General features: G+C 40.4%; 1 protein-coding gene across 1 annotated transcript; it reads left to right on the top strand.

Moving 5' to 3' along the window:
- The first annotated feature begins 17,664 nt into the window (after window positions 1-17,664).
- Window positions 17,665-24,514, top strand: LOC149199365 (protein EDS1B-like). The gene is made up of 4 exons (XM_089402414.1): window positions 17,665-17,780; window positions 17,921-18,245; window positions 20,028-20,831; window positions 23,442-24,514. Exons 2-4 carry the CDS (start codon window positions 17,925-17,927, stop codon window positions 24,288-24,290), a joined length of 1,974 nt encoding a protein of 657 aa, XP_089258540.1. The 5' UTR covers window positions 17,665-17,780; window positions 17,921-17,924; the 3' UTR covers window positions 24,291-24,514.
- The last annotated feature ends 395 nt before the right edge of the window (window positions 24,515-24,909 follow it).

Genomic DNA, 24,909 nt, shown 5'->3' with positions numbered 1-24,909 from the left:
CCACGTTGGTTTTAGAAGGCACCACTCTATGATTGACCACCTTGTCACTCTTATGACCATTGTTGAGGATTGTTGTAACAGTAAGACTGATCTCTTTTGTTGTTTTGTTGACTTTAGAAAATATTTCAACATTGTTCCTTGAGAGAAGTTATGGCAAAGGCTCGATGAAATAATGGTTCCTCCTGAGTTAAGGGTCATTGTTATTAGATTATATAAAAATTGTATTGCCAAGATTAAGACCACCGAGGGTTGGTCTATTGAAATTAAATGCAACATCAGTGTTATGCAAGGGTGTCCCCTATCCCCTACCCTTTTTGGTATTTACATTGACAAGCTTGAAGAATGCTTAGAAGTTGGTGGTTGTGAAGGACCCAAGCTTGCTAGTATAGTCATTACTCTTCTCCTTTATGTTGATGACATCGTTCTTCTTTCCAGGAGTCTATTAACGGTGCTGGAAAGCCGTCAACCAAGGGGTCTCCCTAATGTGAAGTCCCAATTAGACCTCACACCATTTGGAATAGGAGCCCCATCCAAAGTATCAGCCTAGTTTCCATGTATTCTTATATATTTTCCTTGGCTCTAACTGTCAGCAAGAGAGAGGAATGCATGTGTGCCTTCGAAAAGCAAGTATGTGTGCCTAGTGAGTGTTCAGTCGTAAGTGTGTCAAATTTCTTCTACTATGGAGGAAAAGAGTAAAGTGAGCCTCTAAGAGTGTTATAGACATTTTTGTGCCTCGCGACATGGAGCATGAAATGTCAATAATTACAGGGATCCTCAGTCCCTAAACATGTTGTTCTTACCCCTAAAAGAACAAGGTCATCAAACCACAGCACTTCCAATCAGTTCTCCACCTGAAAACACTCAAAAACAGGCCATTTTTGGATCATGTCAGCTGCTCCACTGAGCATCTGCGCTGGAATGCAACTGCTCCTCCTTGTACCTGCGCTGAGAGTCAAATCTAATGAAGGCTACCTGCGCTGGGCGAGATTGGCCAAGTGGCACAGTCATTCTGCAAGGTGTCAACTGCCCAGGAAGCTTCCAAACTGACACTTGGTTCATGAGATTCGCCCTGTGATGAGTAAGAGGTACTTGATCTCCATGTGTAAGCAAGGATCTCCAAGTGGACTCAAGAACTGAAGTTTAACTGAAGAGGGAGAGGACACTAGTCAGCTTCATGACAGCCTCAAGCTGATTCATCCTCTCTTCTTCTCTCCTATATATAGAGCTCTTCTATGAGGTCTAAGGAGGCTGGAATTTTGTGTAAAGCAAGGAGGTGTTGTTGGTTTACAGTTAGAGCTATTGGGTGATTGCTTATATAGAGGTGAAGAGGAGACTTCTTGCTGCTGGGGAGGTGCTGCTGGATTGGAGCCATTGATGGTTGTAACCTTCTCAGAACCCTGTTACTTTTATCAATAAAGCTTTGAATGTTCTCCTATATACTTGTATTGCATTGATGTATTGTATTTACTTGTATATTTGATTCACTCTAATCCATGCATCAGTTATGAGTACATGTTTCTTGTAGTTTCCTCTCTTGTTTTGTGCAGGATCTGTGTGTAGCTGGACCGGCAAAGAGAGCAAGGAGCTGGGAACAAGAGACAAAGAGAGAGGATAAGGATCGACAAAAGCGAAAGACACCGGTTGGTTAATCTTTTCTTCCTTCTCTCTGTACTTTCATAAAGGAAAATATCAAAGCTTTGCTTTCAGTTGTTGCTAAAGACTGTCACCTTTAGAGTAGGGATAGGGTCATCCGAGTCGGATACTTTTCCCCACAACAAACTGGCGACTCCACTGGGGAGCCTAGTATCTTGTTGGTATTTGTAGTATCTTTGCTATTCATTTCCTTAACCAAAGAGTACCGAATCGAAAAGCTTTTGACTATATCAAAAGCGAAGTAGAGGGCCTGCTACTCTTGCTCATTTACTGAGCGGATTCATGATTTGAAGAGCTGATCTACAAAAGACTCTTGTACTCTTTGTGATAGCTTTTCATCCTCTTGATCATCCCTTAGCCTGTACTTGACCTATAGCTTTTTATTTCAGCAAAAACAGTGCATTTTTGAGCTTTTTATGACCCGGAATTCCTTGTAAACGCAACTCTCGTGTCCCAGAGCAGGCTGTCCACAGGCAGTCTGCATTACAGCGCAGGTACTCCCTTCGGGAACTGCGCTGAAAGTCATTTTGACAGACCAGAGCCTGCGCTGGACCAGTTAACCAGTGTCCTCCTGAGGTTTCCCTTTGTGTCTGAGCCCTGTTTTCACTGATTTTTTTTGTTGCTGATTGCTGGTCATTGTACTTGTTGTAACCAACTTTCCTTGACTTTATTCCGCCTTAGTTGTGTGATGAAACTGTGAGTGTTCTTTCAGTATTTCTTGCTTCAGTTACAGTTTCCCATTGTGAAAAGCGAACCGGTATAGCTGTGGCCTCTTAGATCCTGAACTGTAAAAGTGTCTTTGTGATCTTAAAGAGCTAGTTTTATTACTGTTCATGGCTGTTTGAGTTTGTTTGTTTTTCATTTTATGGTTTGAATTCACACATTTTTAGTGTTGAAACAAGTACCTGTAAGGCGTCTTTTCATTTTAGACAAAACTTGTTTGTTTACGCTTCAAATTGAATTCGAAAATTATACAATAGTTTCCTTTTGTCTACATCAACATTAAGGGAAAAGAAAAGAAATACATGCATCTTGCATTTGCATTTTGATAAGTTTGCGTGACTGATCTAGGAGAAAGTGCATTAGTTTGTGCTTTGTGCTCTGTGTGGAAAGATAGTGTTTTTCTCTCCCCTCAGTAGTTAGGATTTTCAAAGCTAAAAAGATTGTAAAGCTTGCTTATCATTTTAGCTGCATTTAGGAATTTGTACCAATACATCTCGTGGTGATCCTGAAAGACAAACTGCTAAACAAGATCAACTTAAAATATATTGAATGAATCTAAAAACGCATTGTAACATAACGCTCACAATAGAGGTCTAGGTAGAGACGTGTTCCGGCGTCGTTAAACGTAGTGACTATCGATCTCTACGAAGGTGGGTGATTCCTCCTGAGGGACGATAGCACTAATACGGACTTGTGCTCCCGCGTACCGTCGCGTATATTGGGAGACCCCTATAGGCATTTATCCTTTATCCTTAGGAAGCCGTGTCGGCCGCCCTACTGATCGCGATGCAGTGAACACAGCATTCACGAAGATCGACCACCCGTACCGTAAAACGTATTCTGTGGTTTCGCGAAAGGTTTGGCACACCCTCTGCCTAGATCTCCAGAGCAGTTTCTTTTGGCCCTTTTCAAACTCTATAACTGAAAAGGTCCAACCGAGCATTTGTCACTTCGGGCTCGTTAATACATCGAAGGCGACTAGAGTCATATTTAGCTTTTTCTCGACTCTTAAAACATGAAAAAGCAAAGTTGTGTCTAAAAGCGTCTAATAAAATTCATTCAATACGGAAACATAATTCCCCTTTTTGTATTTTAGTTGATCAAGTAATCCGCAACCGTGGAGGAAAGTCAATTAAAACTCCGTCGTTTGGGGAGACTCGCGAGTCAACCGTCTTTGTCTCCGGAACCGAGAGTAGTACGGACGAAGCGAACTCGCTTGACCAGGTCAAAATCTCCCATTAAAGTTAGAACAACAGTTCCGAAAACATCTGAGATTCTGGTCACTCCTAATATTTCTGGAATCCCTGCCTCTATTGAAGAAGTTCAACAGCAACAGAGGGACAGTTGTACTGATCCTAGTCTGAAGACAAGTACTTGCATAACTGAACCAGTTCCACCTGAAATCGGTCCACAGAGTCTTGTTGTTCAAACAACTGTCACTGTCGAAGCAACCCCTTCTTCGGCACCAGAAATCTTTTACGGACCTGACGGTCTTCCTCTTCCTCCTGGTCTGATTGCAATAGAGGAAATCGTAGAGGACCAGCAAGCAAATACTCCAACTCATTTTGGAGTAGGCACCACTCTTTTTCCTTCTGCATCAGAAGTTTGTCCATCGCCACAGGAAGTTCCTGTAGAATCGTTAGGCAGTTTCTTGGATAGACTTAAAATGTCTGAGCAACCGTCGACATCTAGGACTGTGCCAAACGACACAGCGACAACAGAAGCTCCTGCTGCCAATCCAACGATGTTTGCCGGCATACCAGCTGTCCCGACTAGCTCTCATCAGTTAGAAGGAGTCCACCCAGGGACTATTATGACAACTTGGTCTATTCCAGTTTGTTCTTCCGGTATAATACCCGGTAATTCTTACGTTGAAACTAGACAAATTGATCCCTTTGGGAATCAGTTTGGGCCATCCAGTCCTCAAAGGCCATCTATACCCTTGAGCTCCGGATTGTTACTGTATGGGGGGAAATATGCCCTTTCACTTCCCCTCCCGGGGGGATACCCATACGACAGTTTTCAACAACATCCAGGTTTGACTGAAGTAACGACGAGTGGTTGGGTACCTATGTTACCCCAACAACCAAGAGTTGTATATTCCATGCAACAATGTGTACCTATGTCTAGCATCCCGACGACGCCAGCAATTGTAACCGTGTCGCAAGTTCAATCGATGCCTGTTGTATGTCAACCCCAAGTTGTAATGCAACAGCCTATTGACCCTGCAACACAACCACAATCGCCAACTGCCGGGACGACATAGATACAAACGGGAACCATAACCCCGCATCTTGGTCCGTCGGTTAGTGTCGCACAGCAAAACATGGCTTCACAACCATGGATGGTGCAATACCAACAACCTCAGTTTCAACAGGTATACCAGGGATCTGAGCAACAGATCTTTGCGAATAGTGGGCAACCCTATATTCAGAACGGGTTAAATCAACCACTTTACAGTGGCCAAGCCCACCAACCATATCAGTCATATCAACATCAGTTGCATTATGCTGGTACGCAAAGGCCTACTGCTCAGGCGATTCCATCGTATCCTGGGTACGCCTCGCCAAACCTGAATCAGCAGTTTCCATTCGTGGCGACCCTAGAATTACCAGATTTACATCGATTGACGAACGATCCAATCGCCTATGCCCATTGGTGGCCAGCGATTCCTCACAAACTTCCTTCGGACATTCCTAAATTCAATGGAAATCCTGGCGAAGACCCGTCGAATCATGTGATGACATTCCATCTGTGGTGTTCGTCGAATACCTTGAATGATGATTCGATAAGGCTTCGCCTTTTCTAGAGGACATTGACTGGTCCGGCGGCTAAATGGTATATTGAATTACCTAGAGCCTCTTTCGACAATTTTAGTTCCCTAGCCACGACTTTCTTAACACACTTTCAGTTACCTATAAGGTACGAAACTGGAACAGAGATCTTGACCAATTTCAAGCAGACAACGGCCACACATATATCAGATCATATACATGAGTGGCGTCGTCGTCGCAGAATGGTAAAGACCTATGTTCCAGATCAGCTATTGGCTGAGTGGTTTATAAAGTCGCTTCTTCCTGCTATAACAGAAGATGTGGCCAAGGGAGGCGTCGTAACAGAGGAGCAGGTTATCGCTCATGCTCAATATTTGGACTTAGTATATACTCAGTCGGGCACGCTCTATGATAAGATACCTGACGCCCCCAGACCAGAATTTTCAATCCCTCCTCCTCCCGGATCAAATAGTGACTCTCATGCCGGTGATGGCGTGATTGGAACTGCAAACGCTAAGTCGACAAGGGATGCAAATAAGAAAGCCCGTAAGACTTCGAATCAAAAAGCAAATCAAGAGATTCTTGCTTCGGAGGTAAATGCTGTATCTATGGATAAAGGCAAAAACTCCAATCAACCAGGGAGCAAGAAGAAACAAAACAAAGGGAAGAAGAAGAAACAAGGTGAGTCATCCCCTCAAAAAACTTCTTCAAACCCTCCTGGGCAAGGGAAACAATTTTATCCATGTCAGATATGCGATGAAAATCATTCGACAAAGAACTGTCCGTTCAAAGCTGAGTTAAAGAGGTTCCTAAAGAGTTCCCAAACTTCAGCAGTGTTGACTAATCCATTTCCCACCCCAGGTCAAAATATGGTTGATAGTGGAAATGCTTCCCCGTCTCAAGTGCTTATGTTGTCGGTTTCTAAGCAAAATGATGCTTTGATCTCGACCAGGAATAAAGATTATGGGAATCCGCCGGTGTCGAACAACAAAGGGAAAGATCAACCCAGTAGTTCGACAACAACTTCGGCAGAAGTTGTACCCCCCCTCACGCATGAATTAACAATAAAGCCACCTAAGGGAGTGATACATAAGTCGACATTTAATCCTCGTGCCAGAGCGGCGCAGCATTATAACATAGTAGAAGATTTGGCCCAATCGCCATCTGCTATGTCGACTCTTGAAGTACTGCAAAATTGTCCATCCCAAAGGCAGGCATTGTTATCAGCAATTGGTGGAGTGGATCCTAAAGATTCCAATCTTGTATCCTTTGATCACAAAGGATATGATCCTCAGTTACCAGCGCAATTAGCTTTCCTTATTCAAGTGAAAGCACTCAACAAAACTATTCACAGAACGATTATTGATGAGGGAGCATCGACGTGTATCATGTCGATGAGTTGCTGGAAAACTCTTGGATCTCCAACCTTGTCGCGATCTTCGACGACATTGAAAGCATTTGACGGTAGGTCGTACACTCCGTACGGTATCCTAAATAACTTTAAGGTTGAACTAGGAGGAAAAACAATAGAAATTGATGTTGAAGTCATTGATGGCAATCTTGACTATAACATCCTACTGGGAAGACCATGGATATATGCCATGGGAGCTGTAGTGTCGACATATTTTAGGAAGATCGCATTCCCGTTTGAAGGGGGGATTACGGTCGTCGACCAACAGAATTTCCTCCCTAATGGTTCACAAGTTACTGGAAGCATTCCCCTAATCCATGGGAGCGACCATTCAATACAAGATATCGGAGTAGGCTTGCTAAAAGACCCCACAATGATGGGAACTTTCACGTTGCCACCTCCTTTCCATGTAGGGAATATCCCATTTGTAGCAACATGCAACATGGTATCTTCTTCGAAGGTCGCAAGAGACAAAGTCGTCATGGATTATCAAGTGGTGTTGCCACCTAGCCCTATAGAAATATTGTAGCAATCAATGTTTCAGGCGTGGGAGGCGAGCCCAAATCAACGCTCGTCAAGCGTTTGGGTAGATAGGTCCGAAGAATATGGTACCCCATTAGATCCATGGTCAAAAGTTCATGGGACTGACGAAGGAATATTACAATCAATGATGATTGAGGGGGCACCATGGAATGATCACCACCATCGTTCCCTTCTTCCAGAATGTGAAGAAGAAACTCAACACGACCTATATCACCCTTCAGTGTTTGAATTCCTAACAAATACTGTAAATACGGTGGATTCAGAGAAAAACCTATCCAATATTGAAGAGACCGTAGTCGTAAACATCTCAACAAAATCTGATGTTGTAGAGAATATTCATGTCGGCAAAAGTTGTTCCCCTTCAGAAATGGAAATATATAGTGCTCTCTTTCACGAATTTAGAGATGTCTTTGCATGGTCATATGATGAAATGCCAGGCATTGACTCGAGCATAGTTGAACATGAAATTAAAATGTATCCTGATGTCAAACCAGTAAGGCAACGACTTCGGCAGGTGCACCCCAAGAAAGCCGCTGCCATTAAGGCAGAAGTTGAAAAACTTCTCCATGCTGGATTCATCTACCCGGTTCCTCTAACCGATTGGGTATCGAATATTGTCCCTGTTATGAAAAAACAAGGGACGATAAGAGTGTGCGTCGACTATAGGGATGTAAACCAAGCTTGTCCAAAGGACAACTACCCTACACCCTTCATCGACCAGATAATTGATGAATGCGCCGGATGTGAAATCTTTTCCTTTATGGATGGATTTTCCGGGTATAATCAAATAAATATCCGCCCACAGGACCAGTCTAAGACTGCATTTATTTGTCCGTGGGGCACATTCGCTTATCGAAAATTACCCTTTGGTTTAAAGAACGCAGGGGCGACGTTTCAGAGGGCAATGAATTATGCCTTCCATGACATCAAGAACATCGTTCAACCTTACCTCGACGATCTTCCGGCTCATTCGTGGAAGCGGACTGATCATCCGCGGCATTTGAGAGCAATATTTCTACGTTGTCGACACTACAAGATAAGACTCAATCCGCACAAATGTGTGTTTTGCGTCGGTTCTGGTCGTTTACTTGGCTTTGTGGCCTCTAAGGATGGGATTCGTCTCGACCCCTGTAAGGTTCAGGCAATCATTAATTTGCCTCCACCTTCAAATTTGCTTCAAATTCAGAAACTCCAAGGGAAAGCAAACTTTCTGAGGAGGTTCATTCCAAATTACGCAGAACTTGCCAAAGGTTATACTCGTCTTTTGAAAAAGGATGTGCCTTTTGTCTGGGACCAGGTTGCGCAAGCTTCCTTTGACGCTCGGAAAGATTCTCTAGTAAAAGCATCATTAATGTACGCCCCGGACTATCAAAGAGATTTTAACCTGTATCTTGCTGCAGCAGATATGACCATTGCGATGGTCTTAGTGCAGGAAGTCGATGGAATTGAACATCCTATTTATTATTTAAGTAAAAACTTAAATGACACAGAAAGTAAATATTCCTATGTTGAAAAACTAGCGCTTGCTGTTGTTCAAGCGATTCAAAGGTTTCGACATTATGTCCTCTTTAGGAAAACTACAATTCTGTCAGATTGCAATCCCATGACATATATACTGTCGCGACAGTTGCTTGGGGGCAAATATTCAAAATGGATAGCGATCCTTCAAGAGTTTGATTTAGATTTTGTAAAATCCAAATCGAAGAAAGCTCTAGTTTTCGCAGAATTATTATGCGATCTCCCATCGTCGTCCAACGATGAAACATCAGAAGAGTCAATCGTGGATGAAAATTTGTTTCTGATATCAGTAAGCGATGAGTGGTATGGAGACATCATTGTTTATCTCCAAACCCAAAAATTTAGGCCTAATACCTCACACTCGGAACGGAAACGTATACGATACCAATCTAAAGACTACATGATCGTCGGTGATACACTTTACCGTCGTGGCGTTGATACGGTTCTGAGGAGGTGCCTTACCCATGAGGAGGCCGAGAAAGCCCTGAATGATTGTCATTCAGGCGCGTGCGGGGGGCATCAATCTGGATATGCAACAGCACAAAGAATCTTACGAGCAGGATATTTCTGGCCAACTATGTTTAAAGATTGCATAATAGCTGTCAGAAGTTGCCATGCATGTCAGATCTTTGAAAGCAAAACCAGGAGACCGCCCGCACCCTTGCAGCCTATAGTTGCTGTTGGGCCTTTTGCCAAGTGGGGCATCGATTTCATGCAATGTAACCCCACCTCGACCGGGGGGCATGGGTATATTATAGTCGCTGTTGACTATTTTACCAAATGGGCCGAGGCGATGCCTACATTGGATAACACTGGTGAAACAGCTGCCCTTTTCTTTTTCAATCATGTAGTCGCCAGGTTCGGCGTTCCGCAGGCTATAGTGACAGATCATGGATCGCATTTCCGCAATCACATGATGGTTGAGTTAGCTGCCAAACTAGGGCTATCGCACGACAGCTCTACCCCATATTATCCACAAGCCAACGGACAAGTTGAGGCAATCAACAAGGTCCTGAAGCGTATGTTGCAAAGGATGATCGGGGTTCACAAAAGAAGATGGCACCTACTCCTGTACTCAGCATTGTGGGCTTACCGAACCTCGGTAAAGAACGCCACTGGGTTCACACCATTCCAATTGGTGTATGGCCTGGAGGCAGTCTTACCAATCCAGTGCGAAATCTCGTCTCTTAAACTCGCAATTGACCTCCTCCCCGGAACCTCAGAAGAAGAGGCTCGTTTCCTGGAATTGATCTAGTTGGATGAAAACCGTCGTGACGCCGCTTTGGCGAACGAAGCCCATAAGAAACGAGTCAAAGCACAATTCGACAAGAATGTCAAACCTCGTGTCTTCTCTGAGGGTGACTTGGTTTTGCTTTACGACCAAGAGTCCGACAAATTAGGAGCAGGAAAATTTAATTCCTTATGGATGGGTCCCTATATTGTTAAAAGGGTGTTAGCAAAAGGAGCCTACGAGTTAATGGATTATGATGGGATACCACTGGCGCAACCCCGCAACGGGTTGTCCCTCAAGCGTTACTATGCCTGAATAGTAACCTGAGTGCTTTTGTTGTATTTTGTTTTTGCTAAAGTGTTTGTTTCGGTTTAGTAATCCACCCTTCTCGTTTGTTGCAGATGTCGAATTATTCTGAGACATATGTGGGATATGCCGACAGAGCGAGTTGTAGTACGCGGAATTTATCCTCCGCAGCATGGGCCATTTTTGATCCAAGCGGCGAGTTAGTGAGATTCAGAGGTGTGTGTATTGGACGGTCAACGAATAACATCGCTGAGTATAGCGCGTTGATTGAACTCCTCTCTGATACCATCGCTCATGGTATACGCCGACTAATTGTTAGGCTAGACTCACAGCTTGTGATACTACAACTCACTGGTATATATTCAGTCCGCAATCCAGCTATTTATCGAATGTTTCTAAGAGTTAAGATTTTGGAAAGAGAGTTTGATTCAATTCAATACCAGCATATTTCCAGAAACTTGAACACATTAACAGATTCATTAGCAAACTATGTATTAGATAGACATTTGCAACATATATAAAAAGAGATGCATCGGTGCTATGCAAGTGGATCGCAAATAAACCAAAATAAACCCCGAAAATCAAAATATATAAAGTTGTTTATAGTTTGTACATAATGTACTGTAATCAAAACAAAATTGGTCGTATGACCTAGAACTCAAAAAGATGCTAGGGGGCACCCTAGCGTAGTGGTGCTCATGAAAGTACGTCACGGTCTGTGCAATCATGCGCAAGAGACGAGTCCATCGTCTAGGCACGCCAATAGTGTGCCGCTGCAACTGTAAAGGTAACTCGTCAATCTGTACATCCGGAAGACCGCGAGTAAGGCTCTCGACCTGCTCCTGCACAGCTGCAAGTATCTCAGTATCACCAAGGTCGCGAATAACAACTCGCCTAGCAGGCTCTGCTGCTGGGGCAGCAACTGGCGATCGTGGACGAGCTGCTGGACGAACAGGACCAACATCTGCATGCACCCAAGAGTTTGATCAGTTTTGCACAGTAACATCATGAGTAAAAACAATAAACAGTAACATGGTCAGAGATTTTACCAATAGCGCCCCATTGCTCGCCATCCGGTAGCACCAAGTCCGGATCACCTCGGTAGTCCATACCTACATATGGATACTCAGAAAACGCCATCTCCTGACGCTCGAACCACCTAAAGAAGGCCTCAGTGAAAGTAATCTGAGGTTGACCAGCGTGTCGGGACATGTGGTCAACCCACCTCTGCATGCGTGGCTCGGTCAGAGAAGGCAAGTCAAGTATGATGTACTGAGGCTGCATCAATGGGATTTTCTCCAAGGCAAAGGCAGTCAGAATAGAACCAAATCCAAAGTTCTTCAGCCTCCCATCCTTTACCTTGGTCAATTGACTTTTCATCTGAACAAGTACTGCATCACACCAGTTAAACACTTTCGGTTGGAGACACTCCAAGGCGTGCTGCATATAAGATCTGTTGGCAACGTGTAAAGCTGCGCTACCGGCCATCCTACCAATAGTAAACAGAATGGACCTAAGAGACCTGTCAGTGATGTCACGGATATTGATCTTGCCGTCTTTGCTCGGCTGTGAACCTTCCCGGCAATACTGACGGATATAGTCTCTGGTGGAAGTAGTCCCTCGAGCCGTACCTGACAAAGAAATGGGGGCACCCCGCCTTGACAACCCAGTCAAGAAGTACATGTCCTCTATGGTCAAGGGGATGGTTTCCCCCCTAATCTGGAATACTTGGTTAACAGGATCCCAAGCATCAAGCATATACTGCAGTAAAGAAATCTGTGCTCTCATGCTAGAGATACGGAAGAACTTCAGTAGGCCACAGTTCCAAAGCGCGTTCACCGTGACCGGGTCATGGAGTGCAACCATGTCCTCTGCTTCATGTTCTCGTTCTCGCCATGTAAGGGACATTTTGTTCAAAGTTCCCTGCAAGCAAACAAGAGAAGGAGTAAGTTCCTAATTTTGATGAAAAACTGGCGAAAAATCATCAAAAAACACATGCAGGATCAGTCTTTCTAGGCCCAGCGCAGGCAGAGAGGCTTCCCCTTGCGCTGAGAGGCAGTCTGCCTTAAGACCACCTGAAATACAGTGCAAGTTTCGAAAGGGAAACCTGCGCTAATGCCAGGGCGCCCTGATGAAACCCCTGGGGCCCAGAAACCCTGAAAAATGTGCATGAAACTGAAAAAGGAAACCATGAAAATGAAGGGCTAAGGTTTAGCTCCTACCTGGTCCAAACGGCGCCGAAAATCGTCCACAGAATCTCCTGGAATCAACTGGTGAAAATCAAGGAAGAAGAGGCACCTCCAGAGCTCCAACAAGCAAAATGCAAATGAAATGGTAAATGAGAGGTAAAAACACCTTTTAATGACTTTTTACACAGTTTAAAGTTAAATATTAGGGTTATAATCTCCTTTTCATGCAAATATTGTCCATTTCTAACAAAGTTTGTTGCAGCAATTGAATGTGAAGTACTACATTTGAAAAGAGAAAAGCTAGTAAAAGTAAAAAATCCAATTTGACCATGAATCGAGCAGTTTTACCGCAGAATTTATGCTCGTTAAAAAATAGAAAAGCGTGAGCAAAAGTTTCCACCAGAGTTCAAGCTCATTAAAAATGAACCTATCTCGGTAAATAACCATTGCGATCGTAAATTTATCAGCCTTAAAAGCCTTGGTCGTGTTTTCATCCGTCACCTCCATTTCATTTGGCCGGTCGTTCACCCCCATATGTGTGTTTACCCATTTTGAGGAACAGCTGCGAAGAGTGATTTCACCTAGCCATCCTTGTGACACTACCGTGATTGGAAAATTCCAATTTGTACCTGGAATCAGTTGCTATCCCTGTTTATCACTCGTTCCTCAAAAGACGAGTCTTCTTTGAGCTCTTTTCACTGACTCGTAAAAAATGAAAAGTTTGCCGAGTTTTGGCCTTCCAGCTCGTTAAATGACCGGAACGCTATCCCTCCTCTGGATTTTAATCTTTTTGGACCTGAGGGATTATTGCACAAAAAGATCGAGCGCTTGTTTTGTTCGGCTCGTTAAAATAATCGAAAATCCATCCCTTCTGTATTGTTTTATACTTTTTCGGACTTAAGGGATTAGATGACGAAAAAGGAATCATGGAGTTAACTTTCTGTACCTTTTCAGACTCTCTAAAAATGAAAAGGACCGAGTTATCCTTGTCGTTAGACTCGTTAAAATGATTAAATAGCGACAAACTTGTCTTTAGACGAGAACGAGTTTCCCTATCGCTAGGCTCGTTAAATCATAGCGATGGGCTTGCCCGAAGGGCAGGTTATAGAACAAGCATATGTTATCCTCCTCAAGCTTGACAAAAATAAAGAGGTACTGGTCAGAAATGACTGGGAAAAATTGGGAGAACATCAAAGTTTAATGGTAGCAAGTCACTCTTGAACATGACACTTTTCCTCCGTACCACATCGGGTTGGGTTGTTTCATTCACCGGTCTCATCACCATGGTCCTCGCCAAACCATCCACATTTGGGGTAATGCTACCGATCCATCGCATCAGTGTCGTTATATGTTCAAGAGGGGTCATTCTGAAAATGTCAACCGTGTCCCATCCACTGCCATACATTATCCTTCATCCATTCATGATCGCCACCCTGAATCATATGTCCCAGTTTGTTTTCACCTCCACTAAAATCATTAGCTCCGTTCCGTGTCATTGATGTGGGATTCATTAAGGCCCTCCTTTGACGGATCGCTTCTTGTCGACTTCAGCTCATTATCCAAGAAGTTGATCTAGGAACAACCCCCATCAGTACTTTGAAGCTTGCATGCCTCAATGGCAAGTTTCTCACTTCCGGCGACAGGTATACATCAATGACCTTCGACCAGAAGATTTTGCGTGGCGTTCGACGCCAAGTCCTTTATTCACGCCACGTGAATTGTACTGCAGTACCTTGAGGGTCATTATCATTATCGGTGATTCCTCTCGCGCTTGTTAACGGTTTACATTATTGGCCGGTAATCAAGCGATGTCTTTCCATGTTCGACTTCAGCGCAATTCTCACATGGATCGACTTGTACTTAGAGTGAAGATCGAACGAGTTTGAAGACCCTGGATCTAGTTTCATCCATCCGGGCTGCGATATATATTCAGGAAATATAAAAGCATTTGTCATGTACATCATTGCAGCAGATGATCATCCTATTCAAAGGATGATAATTTCAGCAGAAAATTATCAGTCTACCATCAGACGATCGTTTGTCATATGTACCAAAATGTATTTATAAAGCTGAGCATGGGAATGCCCGCCTCAGCTAGATCATGAAAACAAAATGAAAAATAATGTATTGTATTACAGGGCGCCTCCTCAGCACTGGAATGAACTTCGGACCCTCTAGATAAAGCATTTCACCCGATAAACGGCCTCATACTTTAGGGGGCAACTGTTATAGACATTTTTGTGCCTCGCGACATGGAGCATGAAATGTCAATAATTACAGGGATCCTCAGTCCCTAAACATGTTGTTCTTACCCCTAAAAGAACAAGGTCATCAAACCACAGCACTTCCAATCAGTTCTCCACCTGAAAACACTCAAAAACAGGCCATTTTTGGATCATGTCAGCTGCTCCACTGAGCATCTGCGCTGGAATGCAACTGCTCCTCCTTGTACCTGCGCTGAGAGTCAAATCTAATGAAGGCTACCTGCGTTGGGCGAGATTGGCGAAGTGGCACAGTCATTCTGCAAGGTGTCAACTGCCCAGGAAGCTTCCAAACTGACACTTGGTTCATGAGATTCGCCCTGTGATGAGTAAGAGGTACTTGATCTCCATGTGTAAGCAAGGATCTCCAAGTGGACTCAAGAACTGAAGTTTAACTGAAGAGGGAGAGGACACTAGTCACCTTCATGACAGCCTCAAGCTGACTCATCCTCTCTTCTTCTCTCCTATATATAGAGCTCTTCTATGAGGTCTAAGGAGGCTGGAATTTTGTGTAAAGCAAGGAGGTGCTGTTGGTTTACAGTTAGAGCTATTGGGTGATTGCTTATATAGAGGTGAAGAGGAGACTTCTTGCTGCTGGGGAGGTGCTGCTGGATTGGAGCCATTGATGGTTGTAACCTTCTCAGAACCCTGTTACTTTTATCAATAAAGCTTTGAACGTTCTCCTATATACTTGTATTGCATTGATGTATTGTATTTACTTGTATATTTGATTCACTCTAATCCATGCATCAGTTATGAGTACATGTTTCTTGTAGTTTCCTCTCTTGTTTTGTGTAGGATCTGTGTGTAGCTGGACCGGCAAAGAGAGCAAGGAGCTGGGAACAAGAGACAAAGAGAGAGGATAAGGATCGACAAAAGCGAAAGACACCGGTTGGTTAATCTTTTCTTCCTTCTCTCTGTACTTTCATAAAGGAAAATATCAAAGCTTTGCTTTCAGTTGTTGCTAAAGACTATCACCTTTAGAGTAGGGATAGGGTCATCCGAGTCGGATACTTTTCCCCACAACAAAGAGAGAGGTAATAGTACCACCCAGGTAGAGACACACGTAAACAAGAAGGAACTGTCTAACATCCAGTGGGATAGTCCACGAAAAATGTGACAATCATTACAACCAATGAATGAGAAAGACTTTTCCAGTATCTTGCAAAATAGTCCACAAGGATGGGACAACGATAACAACCATTATAACACATTGTCAATATGATAAGTATTAAAATAACCAAAATAATTCAACTACTTTAGCACATATGAAAACAAACATGAAATACAAACATTTCCAGAATAGTCTCACAAATATTCATAATCCATGCATGAAGAACGTGTTGGCCATGAAGGCTTCTATTATTAATTAAAAATTCCAAGACACATGTATATAATGAATATCATTAGCTCCAATAGTGGAGCATTGGATCCACTCCTCGCTCTTCAAAAGAACTAGCATATCTCTTGATTCAAGTGGATATTGGTGGCCACCCATCTATCCCACCTAAACTATCAGTCAGTTTCATTTCTTTCCTTGTTTATTTCAGCATTTACTATTTTTAGCAGTTATTTGGGTCTTGAACTTCTGGAGCAATTTTGACCCCCTAAAAGACCTTTTTTGAGGTCCGTTGTAAGCCCATAGCCAAATGAAAGGGCCTGTGGAAAATCTTGCAGTTCTCGGAGAGACCTTTCCAACAAGGTATCGTATGTACCAAAAGGAGATAATATGACCAAGTTATGACCCCAAGAAGCTAGTTGGCCAACTAACCCCAACGGGGCCCACAAGCTCTTGGTGTTACATCTCCTAGGGTTAGGGTTTTGGTTGTTTAGGGTTATCTCATGTTTTTTAAATAATAAATAGGCCCTTGAGCCTCATTGTAACACAGTTCAAAAGTATGTAGACGCCACATCTCTTCTCAAAGATAAGCTACCATCACTCGAGGTAGTCTTATTTCCATTATGTTTGTAAGCATATTTTAGTATTTGAGATTAATGAAATGAAGTGTTATTTCTGTTGATTCTCTGTATTTATGGTTATATCTTAAATTTGTTGCGTTCCTATTTAAATTCGAATAATCTCTTTAATGCCTTGCAAGAGGAGCCAAGGTGAAAATTCATTTTCTCATACAATGAGGGTGTATATATAACTAGTAAGTGATGCTTCACCTTCCTTGTGACTCTTTGACTACCCTCATGACTGTTTGACTTCCTATGACTTTTTGACTTTATATGACTCTTCATATTTTGAATGTGTCATTTGGACTTCCACTTTACAATACATTTTGAATAGGTAATTACATAATCCACAATAATGATGTGGCATATGATGACTTGTGACAGGACATGACATGACACTAATGACATGGACTGCATGATGATGTGACAGTTCCAAGTTGTCCTTCTTGTTGCTTCTTTCTTTGTGTCTTCTTCAAAAGATGGTACATTCTCTTCTTCTTCCTCCTCCTTAAGATTTGAAGATGAGGATTCTTCCATGTGATCTTGATATTCATCCTCTGTTATAGTTTGGTCTTCCTTAGTCTTCTCGCCTGATGATCATATTAACTTTTCATCTCCATATGCGTCTTCCAACATGTCCTCCTCCTACATTTCCTTATTTATCATATTTCCATATCATAATAGAATACCTACATCTGCAAATAGTAGAATGACAACAGTCCTATAAACCCCTAGTCTAAAATGATGCATATTAATAAATCAATATTTATAATAATCAAAATATAATTCAGATACCAAATTAGTGTACAAAAAGTCTGCTTTATAAGAGCAGGGGACCCATTTTCCAATAGCAATTTGACTAAAATTATGGAAGACATACCTAATCTACCACATATAACTTTAAAAAACAAAGCATGTTTTTAACGGCCAGGCCCACTCTCAAACTATATTCCACATTATTCCATGTTGGATTGACTTTTGATTAATTTCACGTTATTTCTATCTGCACGTTGCACTGTCTGCCATTCACACTGCTTTAGCGTGTAGCTCCGCGTGCCCCCAAGGTCACAGTCGAGTGCGAATTTCTAGGACCTTTCTTCACCCTAATAATGGAGCCGCCATCTATAAATGTTCTTCTTGTGCCCTGAAAGGCCCAAAACGAACCATCGAAGCGTGTATTTGGAGGCGGCATTCCAAGGATTTATTTGCAAGGTCTGCAATTTCACAGATAGTTAGTTAAAATAATCTTTTACAGAATATATTAATTTCTGTTCAGATTTTGTTGCAGAAACATAACACAATATTATTTTGCTGACAACCACCGTGGCTTCTTGAATTGTGTATAATTTCAGGTCAATGGGCAAATCAGAGAGCTTTTTCTCAGAGAACATGTTGTTGGCTGCCTGCAAATTATCTTGCAACGTTTACATCAGTGGAGTCCGTGAAGATCCCTCCTATGTGAGGACTGATTTGGGAAAAACTTCTGTCTTCGCTTTCCGTGGCTCTCTTGATCCCCATCTCTTCACATCCAAAGCAACCAAATATGGAGAATGTCAAATTCATGGTACTGGTTTTCTGGACTGTCTGAAAGATGTGAACAACCAGCCAGCTTCAGTCCATCAGGGTTCTCTCAACCAATTTCTTTATATTTCCAACAATTCAATCATTCAAGAAGAGGTTCTTACGATCCCTTTCTTTAATTATGAATTTTTTTTGCAGCAATTACTTTATATTTCTAACGATTCAAGTGTTAAAAAGAGGTTCATATGATTTCATTCTTTCTCTATTCCTTTGAATTAGTCACTGACTCCACAGAAGCAAGTTGCAAAATGCGAACTCCCACACCTAAACTATGGAGTACCTCATTTCTTTCAGACGCAGAAAATACAGGGAAACATTAGTCATTAGGCAGTCTTTCCATCTTATTGAGGTGCAAAATAGGATCTTCCACATCCACCTACACTGTAGAGTACCTTATTTATTTCATTAGCAGATAATATAGATAAATGATTGTCTTTCCATCCTATGCATTGAATTTCACATTTTTCCCATCTAATAAACAGAATATTCAGAAAGCACCTCATTTATCTGGCAAGGAATTAATACAGCCAAGCATTAATCACTAATCACCCAACAGCCTTCTCCGTTGAATTTCACATTATTCCATCCTAACCATTAAATTTCACATTATTCCTGTGTAATAGACATGAAAAGGATGATTACCTCACTGCCTATTGTTCCTTTGGACACACACTTGTTAAACTAATCAATTAATATTGTTTTAGTACTGCATTTGTTACCAAATTTTTTATTCTAATTTACATGCTTAGTATATTAGGGTGAACCTAGTTAAATTGTACAAACTCTTCTAAATAATAAGACTTTAATGTGAATGTAGTTTTTTTGATATTGGATATATTTACATTAAAAAACATTAGGTTTTTTATGTGGGTTGTAGATTTGGAGAATATTTCTAATTTTACAAAGAAGACAACAAAACAGATTAAAAAGAATAGAGATTTAAAAATATTCCTAAAATCTGCCATAAACATAAAATCCCAGCCAGCCTCAACCCTTTTAAGCCTCGGCCTTTTAAGCCGAGAAGCACACGAACACAGACTGCCTCAACCCTTTTAAGCCGAGAAATACACAAACACAGGCTTGCCTCAACCCTTTTAAACCGAGATGCACACAAACACAGACTGCTGATGAAATCCCTGAGAGACCCATTCAAACATCTGGTATGCAAGGTCGCATTTCTGCAACTTCGATATTTGATAAGCCGTTTATGTGGAGTGTCTGAAGCTTTTAGATTTGAGTATGTCTGAGCTTTCAACTTCCAGGCTCATTCTAAACCCCGTTTTTCATGCATTTTATATCGAATTTTCTGTCGCTGTTTGAATTTGGATACCCAAGAAACCACATGAACGCCATGTTTCCCTTTTGAACAGATGCAGAATTCTGATCATAAAGGACCTGTATTCATTTAATCTGACAAAATTCTGATTATGGTCCAACTGTGATCAAGCCTGAAATTTCTGCTCTTATTTATCAGATTTGGTATGTACATAACACTCATGTGACATGTCTATGTATTCAATAAACTTTAGCCTCAACCAAATTGGTAACCTTAGTGAAAATGAAGTGTTATTTATTAAGATATTTTCCAAGTCCAAATTCCCTGTTTATGGAAAGGCATATTTCTATATATACTTGAGTTAATCTAAAAATATATATATCAACACCTAAAATTATAGTGATATTGATTAAGATCTACCTGATACTAAATAAATATCAAAAACCCAATTGCAAACCTGTGCGGATCTTTGCAAATTTAATCCACAGTTACATATAAACAGGCTCACAGGGATTTTTGCCCTACCCAGAACAGCGAGGTTCTTAAAATAATTTTCAGTTGCATTTGGAATTTATACATAGAAATTTTGATTGTTGTTGCAGGCTTGTCTGGATTATGAAAGGGGGAAGACTATGGTATTCACCGGTCATTCCATGGGAGGGGCCATTGCTATGTTGGTTACTCTATGGATGTTGAATAAGCATCGGAAGCACGGCAACCCTAAATCTGTTTTCGGCATCACATTCGGTTTCCCTTTGGTCGGCGATGAAATTCTTGCACAGGCACTTCGTCGCAAGAGGTGGGCAGACCAGTTCTGTCACGTGGTTTTAGGACGTGATGTCTTCTCCCGAATCTTGTTGTCCCCTTCCATGTACGTGTGTGAGCCGTTGGAGTCACTGTTACCCTATTGGAACAGATCCATGCAGACTGTGAAAAGTTTCATGGATTCTACCAAAACACCTATGAAAGAAGCCCTCCCACTAAACATAGAGGGTATTGATAAGTTTGTGAGCACAGTCGTTCAGGATTGCTCGGCCATCGTGAATTACATTCTCGCAGCAAACATGAGTCCGAACAACCTCTTGATATTTGTTGTAAAGCAGCTGATGAAACTGAGCCCCTATAGGCCATTTGGGCAATATGTATTCTGCTCCCGGAGTGGTGGGATTTGGATAGATAATCATTTTGCTGTGTTGCCCATCCTTTATTATGGGCTGCAAACATCAGATGTTAACTTGGGGGACTTCATATTAGAGCACGTTAGCTATAGCCATATCTTACCCATTGCCCTGCAAAACATAGTGAAGTTGAACGAGCTCTCAGATCTTCCTTTGTCAGAGGCAGGATCGGTTTATCAAGACCAGAAGATCGCATCACAACTGGACGCTCTTGGTCTTGGAATTCAGGTAAGCCTGCTATCATTCAATTTCTCTATCTTCTTGCACCATAATGTTTCAGACAGACATTGACCTCTCCTTGTTTTGAGATTGTAAAAATCTGTTGGTGATTTTGTGAGTTGGAACTGACATACCGCAGAAGAGGATTTTAGAACTTTTCCTATATATGCATAATATAGGGTATGTCATAGACCTAGTCTAATAAATTTTCAAAATGATAAATTATGGGAGCTTATTAATTAACATTGTACATGCTCAAGGCTTTACCTGAATGCCGATATTTTGGGGATAGTTAATTTCTCAAAATAGCTTTAATTTTCAATCTCTCTTATAAGTAATATAAGTTATAATTGTCAAGCTTCAGGATTTTAGTTGTCTAAAAATTTTTGATAATGTTGAACCTATTTCTATCATTAAAAAACTATTTAAACACTAAAAAATCTTTTTCCCCTTATTCAAACTAAAAATTCCCCATTCAAGTTAAATGGTCAGCTCCACACATATACAAATGACTTCTGCCCTATTTTTTTCCATATCAAAAGAAATTTGGCACTCCAGTTTCTTATCCTGTTATCGAAAACAGCTTTGCACTCCCGTTTAGCAAAGTCAACTCAATTGCGCGTTTACCCGATATCAGAAACGTCCGTGCACTTCCGTTTCGAAGTGTAAAGTCAATTGCGTGTTTGACCCAATCTACCGCTACTGTCCACCTATATTTTATTTTTATTCCCATATCAAAGTCATTTCGGTATGTAAGTTTATTCAAGTCAAGTCAACTGGGCGTCTGACGCACTTTCGTACGTGTCGAGTTGGCTATGCACACAGCCGCGAGATTTAGATAACAATCATGTGCTTTAATTATTATTATTTTTGGTTTTAATTTGGTTAAGATTAGGTCATGAATAGTGTTTTAATTATGATTAGGCCAGATTTATTAAGTTTCGTTTGTTTTGGAATAGTTTAAGTTTGGTTTATGTAAAGCTGATTTTTATTTTATTTTTTGTTTTTATATTTAAATTTGTGACATAGAGACTAAATTCTATACAAATCAATTAATGCAATTATAATTACTTATTCTTTTACATTTTAGATTTTTATTTAAAATTTTAATTTTTTAAAAGTTAATAAAAAATTATATAATACAGGTATTTTATAATTTTTAAAAATATTAAATTTATTTTTATATTTAAAAGTATCATTTAAATAACAAAAAATTACAATCTTATAAAAAAAAACCCAAGATTTAAAATAATTAAACTATATTATTAAGCAAATTAAAACATCTCATTTATTTTTAGACTTCTTATTTACCCAGCATTATTGTAAAATTAACTTTACTTTGACATTAATTAATACTATAAAAAAAATACAATGAAATTTGGTAGAGTTTCAGTTTTCAATGTTAAATTTGCATATTTTGAAAACTATTCTTATATTTTATTTAAATACAAATTAAAAACTAAACAGTGGAATCTCACATCACTGAATTCCAGTGAAAATGTCCGAAAATCTCTATCTTATAGTAGACGCCTAAGCAACTAATCAAAAGATAGAAGAAAACCTAAGCCTCAATCCGGAGGGAGTAGAAACTAATAAGCACATTATGCATTCTGAGACAGCAAGATGGTGGAGAGGTTTACAATTGAAATTAGAGTCGATGGTTTAGTATTTTTTAATTAGGAGGTTTATTTTAAAATTTAAATTTTTACGAGGAGATGTGTAAATTTGTCATTTTTTCTATTTTTTTTTAAAAGAAAATAGAATTTTTTTTAAATTTTTATGGTTAAAATTTTTATTTGGTCTTATATATATTCTATTTATAATTCAAAAATACAATTTAAATAATGAAAAATAACATGTTGTATTTTGTATTTTAAAAAAGTTTGTAAATGAAGAAATTTGATCTCTCTAGGCTCATATTAACTCATATTAGATTTATACTTAAGGTAGATCTATTTTGATAGTGAACAATAGAAACTAAAATTTTATACCATTTAAAATATATTAAATAATTACTGAAAATAAATCCAACTTAAGTTGGAAGCAAAAGAATTTAAAACATGCACATAGCTACTTAAGAATTCTTCAACCCTTTTTTATTTTTATAAAAAAAAGGAAAGAAGTCAATAATTTAGTTTTTATTAAGTTTTTGGTTTAACTTTAAAACTAGATTTCAATTATTTACAAAATTTAATAAAAATGATTTATATTCCCAAAATATTTACAAATTTGCACTTGAGTTAAATGCAGTAGCTTTTAACGGTTATGGTTCTCATGAAAACTGAGGAGATAATAAAAACTAAGATCACTCTTCATCACCACTTTCCTGAGGAGATCGTAAAACTAAGATCAACGTTCGTCATCACTTTCCAACAAGCCATTTTTTTTTTGTTGTTGTTGGGTAGATTTTGGGAATATTTCAATATGGCACAAGAACGAGGCCAAAAAAATTGACCTCGCCTTTTATATACATTTATTTCCTCTATTAATTACACTGAGAGGCTTAACACATATGCGAAAGAAAATGGCACTTCTCGAACTATTAGCTAGCTAGTTCTTGCAGAAAAGATAATTCTTTACCGATTGTTGAATAACAGCGGGTGGAAAACATTTGTGCAGAATTGCGGAGCAAGACTTTCCCTGAGAGCGGCAGGAGAAGTTATGAAGCAGCAGAGGAAGAACGTATCTAGATTGGAGAACGAATTAAAAGTAAAGATAAAAAGCGCCCTGAATGAACTAGAAAAGTATCGTCGCCAATGTTTACTCTTTGGCATCGGATATTACGAGGCATTCAAACTTAAGCAACGACGTGAGCTAGACTTCAAGGCCAACCTCAAGAGGGTGGAGCTTGCAGGCTACTGGGACGAAATCAAACAGATGCTAGTATGTGTTCAGCAAGACACAGTGAACCCATCAGTGGAGAAGTTTATCTACAAGCACCAGTTACCGGATGACTTCCAGTGCACGGAAGAGTGGATAAGGCTGGGCACTTACTACAGGCTACTGGTTGAGCCACTGGACATCGCTAATTATTATAGACTGGGTAATCACGAGGACAGTACGGGACACTATCTGGTTGGTGGAAGGCCTCGTCGTTACAAAATTCTTCAAAAATGGTTGGAAGATAGTGAACAGAATACCCAACTTCTAGCATGGCCACAGCCTAAAATGTTCACACAGGACTCTTGCTTCTGGGCTTATGTGGAAGAAATCTCTTACTTGATGCATAATAATAACCTAGGAGGTGATCACAAATCTCATGCACTGGTCAAATCCAAATGCCAGGAATTAGAAAAGCGAGTGGGGCGTTTGATTGATTCCAATGGTTTGTGTATTGAAGAGGTTGTGACTGGTCAATCTACTTTTAAAATGGTTGTCAGGTGGTTGTGGGAGCAGATGACTCCTCTGCACAAAGCAAGCTCTCCCTTCGGCGCAATTATAAACCAGCACCCGACATTCATTGAATAATAATAAAAATGCAGTACCCTCCTTTCCTCACAATATCAAATCTGACCTGGAAGTTAATTCAGCCAGGTTAGAAGAGACATGTGGCATTCTGCTTTTTTCTTCTAGTTCTTGAATTGGGTTTCTTTTGTTTCAATCAGATGACATTTCTAAGAGAATCATTGTCTGTAAATCCTTTGTTACTTTCTTGTTAGATTATCATAGCCTTCATGTGTCCTAGATAATATCTTTTATACTAATTTCCTTTGCCAAGCTTACATGTGTGTATGTGTAGTTTATGTTATGTGTTATCTTTCATCTTTCTATCATAATTATATTTTAACTAACTTCTGATATCATATCCCTAATCAATATTTTCAATCAGTTGGTGTCCATACATCATAATATTGGCATAGAGCTGAGGCTGGGAGCGTTTAATGAACGATCATTAAGAAGAATGATTCTCTTTCATGATTGACTAATTCCTTCCATGAGGTTCAAGCATGAGGTTCAAGCACTCACAAAAAAAAGTTACCCACAAGTGAAGCAGGAAGATATTGAAAACCAACCACATATTACATTGCAATCAGAAACTTTATCTAAAACTCTAAGTGATAGAATTGAGATTGAAAATCAACTATAT

The sequence above is a fragment of the Pinus tabuliformis genome, chromosome 2_1 (genome assembly GCF_031772625.1).
Source record: "Pinus tabuliformis cultivar Carrire ecotype Pingquan chromosome 2_1, CPIR1, whole genome shotgun sequence".
Taxonomy (NCBI): Eukaryota; Viridiplantae; Streptophyta; class Pinopsida; order Pinales; family Pinaceae; genus Pinus; species Pinus tabuliformis.
The sequence above is the reverse complement of the archived record's forward strand: the minus strand, read 5'-3'. Positions and strand labels throughout refer to the sequence as shown.

Excerpts from the sequence above, each read along its gene's own strand:
- LOC149199365 (XM_089402414.1), top strand. The coding sequence starts at position 17,925 with ATGGGCAAATCAGAGAGCTTTTTCTCAGAGAACATGTTGTTGGCTGCC. Across the intron at positions 18,246-20,027 it reads ATTCAATCATTCAAGAAGAG|GCTTGTCTGGATTATGAAAG; the intron begins GTTCTTACGATC and ends TTGTTGTTGCAG. Across the intron at positions 20,832-23,441 it reads CTCTTGGTCTTGGAATTCAG|AATTGCGGAGCAAGACTTTC; the intron begins GTAAGCCTGCTA and ends ACATTTGTGCAG.